The 13,693-nt window shown below is 40.4% G+C and overlaps 1 protein-coding gene across 6 annotated transcripts in view; it reads right to left on the bottom strand.

The window, feature by feature from the left end:
- LOC137629476 (E3 ubiquitin-protein ligase TRIM37-like) overlaps nucleotides 1–13,693 on the bottom strand; it is a 110,052-nt gene that overhangs the window by 53,364 nt on the left and 42,995 nt on the right. For all 6 annotated transcript variants that reach the window (XM_068360801.1, XM_068360805.1, XM_068360802.1 and 3 more), the window contains exons 8-9: nucleotides 11,572–11,751; nucleotides 939–1,053 (exon numbers count right to left, since the gene is read on the bottom strand). In XM_068360801.1, the coding sequence (XP_068216902.1) occupies nucleotides 939–1,053; nucleotides 11,572–11,751 (295 nt within the window). The remainder of the gene's footprint in view (nucleotides 1–938; nucleotides 1,054–11,571; nucleotides 11,752–13,693) is intronic.

Raw genomic sequence — 13,693 nt, 5'->3', positions numbered from 1 at the left:
CCAACTGGGATTGTGGCTTAGCTAGTAATAGTAATAATTCCTATAAATCTATCTATACAAAATGACGGATTTTGGTGATAAGCATACTAAAAATACGCATAAAAGACTGATCCAATCACAGTTAAGCTATGACTGGTCTAATAGTATCCTTTATTACATTTATTTACACAGAAAATATATCTTTGGTATAATTTTAAATGCCTTTATGTGAATATACAGTTAATACATATCCGTATACCTATTTCATTACTATCTTAACAAGTCACTGAGTGACATGAAAAAATACTCTACGCATAGTAAATGCCACTGCAAATTATATCTTGATTTATTTAAAGAATTTTATTTCAATTAAAAGATGAAAATTGGAACAGGGATCTGTTAAAGAAGTTGGATAGTTAAGTGGGAAAAGACTAAAAGGAAGAGTAGCAAAAGGCAGCAAGCCATCCCACTGGCAGCCAAAGGAAACATAACCATGACATTTTTTTAAATAATCACTATTAATTACATCAGGATTTTGGGTCAGCTGCTGGGGAATTGGAGGTAATACGGCACCATGGTACAGCGGGGGGTGGGGGTCAAGTGCACAGTGAGGTTAAGGGGGGGGGGCGCAAATGCACTACGAGGTAAAAGTAAAAAAGGATGGACACCAAGATGGATTAAAGGAAGTGGAAACAGGTCTAGTAGAACAATAATGTAAATGAAGATTGGTTTAGAATTTATAAATTTGGGCCTGGAAGGCCATTAAGCACCTATGTGCAACAGGAGAAAACACAGTATTTTCCGCATGAAAATTAAAAATGGCTGGACAGCAACATGCAAAAAGGGAAGCTGGAACAGAGTCTCACTCAGGGCTATAAGGACACTGCCAAGACTTTCAATTAATGCCTATGTACTGACTGAACTGCCCTTCTACTGTTCATGTAGAAAAGGTTACTCACCTCTTTTAAATTATTTATTTGTTGTATATATTGAGCTTGCAAAGTCTGCAATTGATGAATATGCCATTGCTGATCTCGACATTTTTGGAAGAATGTTGGAGGTCTTACTTGAAAACTGAAAGTACATTTTGGCTAAAATTAATTATGACTAAAGAAAATCTTTTCACCAAAAACAAGTTTACAATGCTAATAAAAGATTTTTCAAGTTTCCAAATAACTAATCAAATAAATTGCAAAATGCAACTTATCCTCAACCAATTTGGAGTAAACTGATTAAAATAGGTTATAAGATAAAAAAAAAAATCAATCATCCAAATCTTTAAATTGGTCAAAATGTTATTTTCATTAGTAAAATAAATTTTTGAATATACTTACCCGATAATCATGTAGCTGTCAACTCTGTTGCCGACAGAAATCTACGGTCGGGATACGCCAGCGATCGCTATACAGGTGGGGGTGAACACAACAGCGCCATCTGTGGTCAGGTACTCCAGTACTTCTTGTCAACACCACCTCAATTTTTTCCTCGGTCCACTGGTTCTCTATGGGGAGGAAGGGTGGGTCAATTAAATCATGATTATCGGGTAAGTATATTCAAAAATTTATTTTACTAATGAAAATAACATTTTTCAATATTAATCTTACCCGATAATCATGTAGCTGATTCACACCCAGGGTGGTGGGTGGAGACCAGCATACATGTTAACAAAGAAGCTAAGTATCCCGTATTTTATTTTATTAGTTATTCAAAAATAACATAAAATAAATAAGTACCTGGTAAGGAAGACGACTTGAACCATTACTCTGCCTTTATTAAGTACGTCTTCCTTACCGAGCGTAGCGGTCCTCTTAGGATGCTGAACGACTCTTAGGTGCTGAAGTATAAAGGGCTGCAACCCATACTAAAGGACCTCATCACAACCTTTAACCTCGGCGCTTCTCAAGAAAGAATTGACCACCCGCCAAATCAACAAGGATGTGGAAGGCTTCTTAGCCGACTGTACAACCCATAAAAAGTATTCAAGAGAAAGGTTAAAAGGGTTATGGGATTATGGGAATGTAGTGGCTGAGCCCCCGCCTACTACTGCATTCGTTGCTACGAATGGTCCCAGGGTGTAGCAGTTCTCGTAAAGAGACTGGACATCTTTGAGATAGAATGATGCGAACACTGACTTGCTTCTCCAATAGGTTGCATCCATAACACTCTGCAGAGAACGGTTCTGTTTGAAGGCCACTGAAGTAGCCACAGCTCTCACTTCATGTGTCCTTACCTTCAGCAAAGCAAGGTCTTCTTCCTTCAGATGAGAATGTGCTTCCCTAATCAGGAGCCTGAATAGGTAAGAAACTGAGTTCTTAGACCTTGGAAGAGAAGGCTTCTTGATATCACACCATAAGGCTTCTGATTGTCCTCGTAAAGGTTATGACCTTTTTAGATAGTACCTAAGAGCTCTAACTGGGCAAAGTACTCTCTCCAGTTCGTCCCCCACCAAGTTGGACAGGCTTGGGATCTCGAACGACTTAGGCCAAGGACGTGAAGGAAGCTCGTTTAGCAAAAAAACCGAGCTGTAAGGAACATGTAGCCGTTTCAGATGTGAAAACTATGTTCCTGCTGAAGGCGTGGATCTCACTTACTCTTTTAGCTGTTGTCAAGCACACGAGGAAAAGAGTTTTTAATGTGAGGTCCTTAAAAGAGGCTGATTGGAGAGGTTCAAATCTTGATGACATAAGGAACCTTAGGACCACGTCTAGATTCCAGCCTGGAGTGGACAACCGACGTTCCTTTGAGGTCTCAAAAGACCTAAGGAGGTCCTGTAGATCTTTGTTGGTGGAAAGATCCAAGCCTGTGTGGCGGAAAACCGCTGCCAACATACTTCTGTAACCCTTAATCGTAGGAGCTGAAAGGGATCTTACGTTCCTTAGATGTAACAGGAAGTCAGCAATCTGGGTTACAGTGGTACTGGTTGAGGAAACTGCATTGGCCTTGTACCAGCTTCGGAAGACTTCCCCTTTAGACTGATAGACTCTGAGAGTGGATGTCCTCCTTCCTCTGGCAATCGCTCTGGCTGCCTCCTTCGAAAAGCCCCTATCCCTTGAGAGTCTTTCGAAAGTCTGAAGGCAGTCAGACGAAGAGCGTGGAGGTTTGGGTGTACCTTCTTTACGTGAGGTAGACGTAGAAGGTCCACTCCTAGAGGAAGAGTCCTGGGAATGTCGACCAGCCATTGCAGTACCTCTATGAACCATTCTCTCGCGGGCCAGAGCGGAGCCAACCAACGTCAGCTGTGTCCCTTTGCGAGAGGCGAACTTCTGAAGTACCCTGTTGACAATCTTGAACGGCGGGAATGCATACAGGTCGAGATGGGACCAATCCAGCAGAAAAGCATCCACGTGAACTGCTGCTGGGTCTGGAATCGGAGAACAATACAACGGGAGCCTCTAGGTTATCGAGGTAGCGAACAGATCTATGGTTGGCTGACCCCACAGGGCCCAAAGTCTGCTGCAAACATTCTTGTGAAGGGTCCACTCTGTGGGGATGACCTGACCCTTCCGGCTAAGGCGATCTGCCATGACATTCATATCGCCCTGAATGAACCTCGTTACCAGCGTGAGCTTTCGATCTTTTGACCAGATGAGGAGGTCCCTTGCGATCTAGAACAACTTCCACGAATGAGTCCCTCCCTGCTTGGAGATGTAAGCCAAGGCTGTGGTGTTGTCAGAGTCCACCTCCACCACCTTGTTAAGCTGGAGGGACTTGAAGTTTATCAAGGCCAGATGAACCGCCAACAGCTCCTTGCAATAGATGTGAAGTGTCCTTAGCTCCTGATTCCATGTTCCCGAGCATTCCTGTCCGTCCAAAGTCGCACCCCAGCCCGTGTCTGATGCGTCAGAGAAGAGACGGCGGTCGGGTTTCTGAACAGCCAAAGGTAGACTTCCTTGAGAAGAAAGCTGTTCTTTCACCACGTGAGAGTGGACCTCCTCTCTTCGGAAACAGGAACTGAGACCGTCTCTAGCGTCATGTCCTTTATCCAGTGAGCCGCTAGATGATACTGAAGGGGGAGGAGGTGGCGTCTCCCTAACTCGATGAACAGGGCCAGCGATGAAAGTGTCCCTGTTAGACTCATCCACTACCTGACTGAGCATCGGTTCCTTCTCAGCATGCTCTGGATGCATTCTAGGGCTTAGTAGATCCTTGGGGCCGACGGAAAAGCCCGAAAAGCTCGACTCTGAAGATCCATACCCAGGTAGACAATGGTCTGGGATGGGACGAGCTGGGACTCCTCAAAATTGACCAGGAGGCCCAGTTCCTTGGTCAGATCCATAGTCCATCTAAGAATCTCCAGACAGCGACGACTTGTGGGAGCTCTTAAAAGCTAGTCGTCTGACGGAGCCGGACACAAGATCATGGTACTGCTGCACAGTCTGTGAACTGTCAACCATGGGGAAGCGAGGAAGTACAGCGACAACCCGAAGCTGTCTAGACTGTCTGGGTCGTACAGACAACTCCTTATCGGGTTGCTGAGGTTGCCGCACTGCGTCACAACAAGTCACTTCTGCTGGTTGTTGAACGTCTTCCCAGTGACACACTGACTCCGTAAACAAAAAAAAATCCTCTAACAAGGACTAAGCTTGGACTGCATGTCTTGCAACAAAGCTCAAGGTCTATGGGAGCAGGTGTGGTAACAGACGGGGTTAGCGACTGAAGTGGAACCATTACCCTCCCTGGAAGCATGTTATGCTTAAATAAAAGTCCATAGGAGGCTAAGCAGCTAAAGGCTCCTCTCCAAATGACAGAGTCCTCAAGGGAATATCAGAAGGAGGGAGAATAGCACTTTCTCATCTACAGGAACCATATCCGAGAAAAGCTAAGTTCTCTCAGTGAGGGTTTCACTGGTGCAAAAGCAGCAGACTAGAAGGCAACGTTATGAAACTGCTTGACAGTCTAGTGAGTTGGCAACAACCAAAGATGTGTGACTGAGGAGCATGCGGTAAGGTATGCAGAGCATGCTGTATGCAGAGCATGCTGTATGCAGAGCATGCTGTATGTAGAGCATGCTGTAAGGTAAGCAGAGCATGTTGCATGGCGTGCGGCTTATGCTGCATGGGATGAGGCTCATGCTGCATGGGATGAGGCTCATGCTGCATGGTATGAGGCTCATGCTGCATGGGATGAGGCTCATGCTGCAAGGGATGAGGCTCATGCCGCATGCGTTGAGGAGGATGCCGCATAGTATGAGGCTCCTGCCTCATGGGTTGAGGCGGTTGCCGCATAGCATGAGGCTCCTGCCTCATGGTTTGAGGAGGATGCTGCATAGCATGAGGCTCCTCATAGCATGAGACTCCTGCCTCATGGGTTGAGGAGGATGCCGCATAGCATGAGGCTCCTGCCTCATGGGTTGAGGAGGATGCCGCATAGCATGAGGCTCCTGCCTCATGGGTAGAGGAGGTTGCCGCATAGCATGAGGCTCCTGCCTCATGGGTTGAGGAGGATGCCGCATAGCATGAGGCTCCTCATAGCATGAGGTCCCTGCCTCATGGGTTGAGGAGGATGCCGCATAGCATGAGGCTCCTCATAGCATGAGGCTCCTGCCTCATGGGTTGAGGAGGATGCCGCATAGCATGAGGCTCCTGCCTCATGGTTTGAGGAGGATGCCGCATAGCATGAGGCTCCTCATAGCATGAGGCTCCTGCCTCATGGTTAGAGGAGGTTGCCGCATAGCATGAGGTTCCTGCCTCAAGAGTTGCGTCTGCCTCAAGGGTTGAGGAGGCTCTTGCCTCAAGAGTTGAGGCTCTTGCCTCAAGAGTTGAGGCTCTTGCCTCAAGAGTTGAGGCTCTTGCCTCAAGAGTTGAGGCTCTTGCCTCAAGAGTTGAGGCTCTTGCCTCAAGAGTTGAGGCTCTTGCCTCAAGAGTTGAGGCTCTTGCCTCAAGAGTTGAGGCTCTTGCCTCAAGAGTTGAGGTTCTTGCCTCAAGAGTTGAGGTTCTTGCCTCAAGAGTTGAGGCTCTTGCCTCCAGAGTTGAGGTTCTTGCCTCAAGAGTTGAGGTTCTTGCCTCAAGAGTTGAGGCTCCTGCCTCAAGAGTTGAGGAGGTTGCCGCATAGCAAGAGGCTCCTGCCTCAAGGAAAGTGGAGGTTGCTGCATAGCGCTGGTACCTGGCAACTCCCAATGCGGCAGCTCACGCATGGAGGCAGGAGGAGCCTCAACATCATACGTCTGGCAGGGTGGACTGCGCAGAGGTGGAGGAGCGCTCGCAGGAGGAGGTGTGCTAACCTTCTCTGCCTGAAACTCCTGCATCAACACCGCAAGCTGAGACTGCATTGTCTGCAGCATAGACCACTAGAGTCTAAGAAAGACAACAACAAACGGAGCTACTGTCCGTTGAGACTGAGGGTCTAAAACAGCTGGTGCGGCAACAGACGGAGTTACTGCCTGTTGCGGTACCACCTTGCCTCTCTGGGAGGTGTGCAGTTGTCGTACTGCAGCAAGTCCGAACTGACCCAGTGCTAAAGGCTCCACCTAGGAGTTGGACTTGCGCGGAAGGGACCGACTTGCACTTAAAAGCTGCAAGATTTGGTCCATGGTTTCTGCGAGAAACCTCTTCCGCAGACGAGGAATAAATGGGCTCTCTCGTCTTTGTGTGGGTGGGGTGATCACGTCGGCTACGTGAGTTGGTTACACCCGAAACCACGGAGGGAAACGTCTGTTCGTCGATCAAGGCCTGATGAACCCATAAGTCCTTCGACGTTACTTCTCCCCTGGGCTTGGGAGCTTGTAAGAGGTCCCAGACTAGGCGAACAACTGGCACGAACAGACGAACCCTCGAACGCAACACTGTAACACTTTGCGCATATCACTTTATCACTTTTGATTTTCTGTTTGCACTTATTTCACTGAACTCGAAACTTTAAGTGGTTTGTACCTGAAACACGCAATTCTATCCTTCATTAAAAGTTAGTAATTGCGAAAACAGTATTACAATGTAACAGAAAAACATAATGAAAGATAAATAATTCAGTGGCTGGAAAAGAGACTAAACACTAGATCAAATAAACTACGTTTAAAATCTCTCACCGCATAAAGCCTGGGAACAAGAATAAAACTCTAGAAACGTTTACCTTCTTCCCCTAAAGAGACTAGGGAGAAGAGCAAAAACGATAACAACGTTACCCGCTTGAACGAAACGTTTATCCTCCTCTCTCTCCCTCCGTCTCTATCTCTCTCTCTCTCTCTCTCTTGACTTAGAACCTGAGAGATGAGCCCCATTATATATATCGTTAAAACATATTATTGTTAAAGGAAAAAAACTGAAAGATTTCCCAAATAAAAAGTTCCTTTATTAGAATTAAAACCATTTAAGCTAAGAAAGAATGAACAAAACGCTAGAATCGGTTTACTCTTACTGCAACGTGACACCGTGAATACTCTCTCTCTATCGTAACGATAGAGCGCAAGTTGAACGTTCTGAACGTCAACAACTGCAGAGACAAAACAAAACGTTAGTTCAACTTTGAAAACAGTACGAGACTATCAAAGAAATTCTTTCAAAAACATTAAAATAGCATAATATGTTAATAGGTAAAAACGAAATGACGGGCTCAATGTTAATTAACTTCGGTTCCAAGAAAAGACCGCCTACTATTAGGAAAGGTCGAATATAAACAAATATAAAAATTAATTTTAATAAGTTTATAATAAAAGGAAGTTAATCGAAGAGGCCTATAAAAGGCGGAGAGATATAAAATAAATCTATAACTTTTGTTAAGCAAAATTAAGAAAGAGAGTCTATACTCTCTTCGACACCCACACTTCCGTCTAAGAGAAGGGTCGGCCATTAAAAGTGAAAGAGAGTTCATACTCTCTTCGTCACCAAAATTAAATCAAAAATTAAATAAAATTAATTCCAAAAACTTGCTAAGCTAATGATAAAGCTTCCTGAATAGCGAAGGCTAAACTCTAGAGCAAATACATCACCAAATCGTGAGCAATAACTCCAGAATCAACAGCGTATCCATGTAGGTCTAGCCGGAGGCACGACAGAGGAAAAATTGAGGTGGTGTTGACAAGAAGTACTGGAGTACCTGACCACAGATGGCGCTGTTGTGTTCACCCCCACCTGTATAGCGATCGCTGGCGTATCCCGACCGTAGATTTCTGTCGGCAACAGAGTTGACAGCTACATGATTATCGGGTAAGATTAATATTGAAAAAATGGAATCTCAGTAATAAAATTTACTATTTCCATACTTGCCTAAGGTTCACACTGCTTCTTACTCAAAGCTCGCTAAATGCTGACGTCTAATCACCAAACTAAAAATTATCCGTTTCCCATCACTTCAATAACCATAACCCTCTTATTAAATTATTGTGGCTATAGGGTAGCCTAGGGAAACGATATATTCATAGCTATGACCTTTTCAGTATATGAGGTCAAGATACATTCAACAATCTCTTGACTTCACTAATCAGTGGAGAGGCAAGGGGGGAATGATATACCTGTACTGTAATATGAACATCAGTCGAGTAGTATATAGAAATAATGAATTTTCTCATCAAAATTAAATTAGATTCTATGAATCTCACCTGAGGTTCATATTACTAAATACCCCACTCTGAAGACGTGGGTAAGTGAGGGAAAGGGACCAATCAACCAGCCAACCCATTACAGATATGATTCATCCACAGACAATCATCCTTCCAATAAGATATTTTCAGTAATATTTACAGCAAAGATTATTCTTAAGCTCACATGAAGCTTAACAGTTTCCATCGAAAGCTAGAAAAAATTAATGCAATACAGCAAAAACTCAAAACTCAACTGATGAATACTAAACATCAATGAGGACCTACTAAACTAATATGAATTTTAAGCTATGGTAATCAATACAAATTACTCGAGCATACTTGCACCAAATACAATTTACTGTACACTAGAACATCACCTCCAGCTGCCATAGGACCCAACACCCAGCAACTCTTATAAGAAAACAAAATTTCTAAATAGTACTAGGCAAAAACAGATTTGGAATACCACTGAGCCGCTATCAAAGATCCCTTTCCGAAGAAAATTCCTACTGAAATAAAGGTAATTAGGTCCACTCATATCATGGTCCCAACCCTTTAAATCGCTCACCTGACAGGAATAATATTCTATGTAACCTTTAATCACTAGACAATTAATAAATAAAGGATTAGGCAATCTTAAAGAGAACACTTTGGCATCCTAACTCCACAAAAAATAAAGAATCTTTTTCCTTATGGTCTCAGTCTTATCTAAATAAAAAACCCTCTCCAACTGAAAAAAGAAACCTACCCTCTGACATGCAACCCACCTTGGTCCATGAGATGTGGAACAGGTCCAGAAGACTTTTCAACTTGAAAAATTAGACTGTTCCAAAACTAGGCAGGAGAGAGAAAACTGTTTTTATAACACCATAACCTAATGCTTGGAAAGAGCCTACCACTAAATATGCTTAGCCAAAGCAAAGGCCATCAGAAATAGGGTATTGCACCTAAAATCCTTCAAGAACAGACCTTCTAAAGGTTCAAAACATGGACTTTTTTCATACTGCAATAGTACATCAAAATTTCAATAAATAGATCAAACAACTGGAGGTTTCCCAATACTTAAAATACCTGAAGACATCTACAATAATACAGAGATGATAAATTAAAACCAAGATGCCTGAGAATTGTATTAATCATGGACTTATAACCATGGTAGCCAAAATATATACATACTGTAGTCCATCCTTGGGAACATATCCAACTGGTTCTGAACCTATAAAACTCGGCCCTAAAACAGTTCTGGAACGAACGTCACGAGTATCTGAAAAGAAGTACTTGAAAAAACTTGAATTACCAAAATTACACATAGGCCTATACTGTACCTTTGGACCTGAAATGATAGGAAAAACTGGAAATCGAGTTCTATTACTGTTTCACTAATTCAGAATCCCAATGTGCTGGTAAACCAAAACATCATGGTAGCAGCTATCAAACCAACTTCATAAAGCAAAGTTGAAGACATCCCCTACACACTACAAAGATCTATGATTGGAAAATAATCACTACTATACACCTTACTTGATTACGTCAGTCTACAGTCTAAAATGCATAGATTACCCAGGAAGATACCCTTTTGACACCTTTCAATACAAAATCTTAGGTACAGTATCAGGAACAAACAAAAAAGGAAACTATAAAAACATCAATCAAAATTTAAGTTTTACCGGGTAATTTATATATTCCGGCTAAATGCAGTTTAATCTCATGTTTGACATTCATAGAAAAAAATAAAGTGAATGTGGACCTACACCTCAAAGGAGTCCATGCGCTGAACCCTCGGTGCACAAAGGCAAGCTCTAACAATAATTCCCAATTGAAATTATTTTATTTCTAGCCTATAAGAAGGGGCCCTTGAATTATCAAATCATCCTAATTTATTTCATAGTACTTGAATGAAACAAATAAGGTTTAGCTAACAAGTCACTAAAACCAGTTTAAGTAACAACTTTATCATGACTAACCATTAAACTGACAAAGTTGTACTGTACAGTACTTCAAAATGCTTAGCATCAGCCTACTACAAGGAGTTAAACCCCACACGCATAATAGGGTAGAGAAATATCCAAATTATTCTAGTTAATCTACTAAACAATTACTATTTTATCGTATGAACTTTCTAAATAACAGTAATCCCCAGGCTATTGCAGGGGTTACGTTAAAGACCCCATTGAATGCTTCAATGAATTAAAAACTTCATTCCATCTACATTTAGACTCCTCTCACAAACTCATTCAGACACAAGCCTAACATATTCTTCCGTAAGTGTCTCTTAAACCATCACATCAGAACTTCTACATTCTAAGTGACATTGTTGCCCACGACACATGATGAAACGTGAACACTTGAAACAAATAAATTAATTTAAACCCAGTAAAACACATACCAGATTAAGCTAATGCTAACCGACACAACACATTAAATAAAAAAAACAATCTGTCCTCAAGGAGCACAACAAATCACCGCCAACTTGCTTGCATTCGATGAACATACAAAAAATGAAATGCCCATGCATCTTATCATTGACCTACCCTATCTATAAGCACAATTGTAAATTAAAGGATCATGGCTATTGAAGAAAAGGGAAAAGGAGTATTTTTACTTTTACAATAGACATCAACACTCAGCGAGCTTCGAGTAGAAGACCTTGAAATCATTCATTCAATTCGAGGAGGCAATATAAACCTCAGGTGAGATTCATAGATATAACCCTAAATCCCCTCTACTGTAATTCTTTTTAATAAATTCTTGAGGACATTGAACAATTATCACCATCTTCCTTATGCATAATTGAAAACAATAAAAGTAAAGCATTTTCAAAATTATTAATTTTTTGCATGGTTATATAGGATAATTGGTTCAAACAATTTGGCAATAATGATCTCAATTGTAATAACAGACTTTCTGTTACAACTGCCTGAATTCTAAACTGAAAGCAGCAAGTCTTCTCTATTCTCAATTGATATAAGACCAACTAAGGAAGCTCACATGATGTACCACTGAAATCACCTTTGTAATTATTTATTAATAGTTTAATAAGATTATACTTCAACCGATAAAAATATAAATCCGCCACTTACCGTAAAATAAGTGTATCAGTTTCTGTATTAAGGTAACCTTCACTGGCTAGAAGGTCGAGCCGAAAAAATCTATTATAACCCCAACACTCTCCAACTTCGAAATCTGATGCGAATTCTCGTACAATATTTTTACTAGCATCTCTTGATCCTTGGTGAATCATTTCAACTCTGTATTCATATCTGGAAAATAAATTAGTATTAATGTTCAGAAAACAATTCATAAAAATAATTTGGAAGAACAGAGCATTTGTATTCTTAGTCAAAAAATCTCAACCTAATCAAGTGGGAACAAAAAATGTACACACTGTCCTGCTCATTATTTTATTGTTTCAAGTCAATTAAAATGTTTCACTTTTTTCACTAAAGAAAAATCACCCTGACTTGTCCAAATGCTTTGGAGTTTCAAAAAAAGATTGACTGGTTAATTTAAAGCTCTTTGGCATAGTGGCATCAAAAGTAAGTCATCAAGATTATTTGCACATGTATATAAAACAATATACATTAAATTATGGCTATAAACCTAAAATATCTATAAAAAATATACCAGTATGAATAAATCTTATGTAAAAGATTAGCTTTTGAAATTAATTAAAAAGTACTATCTCAAATGTGGGAGGGTGGGCTGTGGCACCCTAGCAGTACCAGCTGAACTCGGTTGAGTCCCTTGTTAGGCTGGAGGAACGTAGAAAGTAGAGGTCCCCTTTTTTGTTTTGTTTCATTTGTTGATGTCGGCTACCCCCCAAAATTGGGAGAAGTGCCTTGGTATATGTATGTATGTACTACTATTGCCATAAACAGTATCCCCTCCAAAAATTCATGGCAAGGATGTACATACCATTCTTGCAACAAATTTTACAGAGAACAAGCATTTAATTTATAAAATGCGGAAGACCGAGGCATTAAGCCAATAAATGCCTTAAACAATTACCAGGCATCAAGTACTTGTGTATTTGGCAATTAGGCAGTTTCCCCATCTTTTAGGTATATTACCACACCTTCAAGTAAATGGTAAAACTTGTTACCTACCATGGTGCTATTACTGAAAATTTAGCTCCAGATATCAGGGTAAAAGCCATTCCACTCAAGAGAACATCTTGGAAGCGATTAGGCAGATGCTTGCTTTGCCCACCACCTGCTTGCCCATTTCCAAGCACAGCCATATGTACTCGAACCCAATCAGAATTTATTTTTATTCCACAAACATTATATACTGTATACATATACATATACATATACACATATCCATATACACATATATATATGTATATATATATATATATATATATATATATATATATATATATATATATATATATATATATATGTATACATATATACACACACACATATATATATATAATACACATATATATATAATATATATATATATATATATATATATATATATATATATATATTATATATACATATATATATACACATATATATATATACACACACATATATATATATATATATATATATATATATATATATATATATATATATATATACATACAGTAGGGTCCCGAATTAAGCGTGTTCGAATTACACGATTCCCCTTTTCCGCGATCGCTATTTTTCAAAAATAAATTTTCTGTATCGGCGAGGCTGTTCAAAGTTCGCGAGTCAAGCACTACAAAATGTATCAAATCTATTGTCTTTTTAAGTATATTGGTAGCCCTAAATACGGTGATTTATAATAAATGTTACAAAACAATATTAACATTACATTTCATTAACATAATTTCATAATGAATAGCCTATTTAAGGATAAAATTCCACATCAACAATGAAATCAACTGTTAACTGTGCGAGTCCAGCTGACAAAATGTAAACAGAAATGTGGTTACGTTCTCGGTAATCTTTATCTTTCTCCAACCTTACGATAATTGTAATGGTAGTGTTAATGATGGTATATAAAAGCATTATTTTTGTTTAGTACAGTATGTTTAAAAGCCTTATTTTTCCCTCTGGGCGTTCAAGGTTTTCACGAGTAGACTGGGTTCGTTTATCGGCAGTGAATAGCCTAAACTTCGGTAACGAGTCGTCAATATTTTGTCATATTTTAAACAGTATACATTTGATTTGCAAACATTGGTTTTGTAGAGTAGACGGTAAA

This window comes from Palaemon carinicauda, chromosome 37 (assembly GCF_036898095.1).
Source record: "Palaemon carinicauda isolate YSFRI2023 chromosome 37, ASM3689809v2, whole genome shotgun sequence".
NCBI lineage: Eukaryota > Metazoa > Arthropoda > Malacostraca > Decapoda > Palaemonidae > Palaemon > Palaemon carinicauda.
The sequence above is the reverse complement of the archived record's forward strand: the minus strand, read 5'-3'. Positions and strand labels throughout refer to the sequence as shown.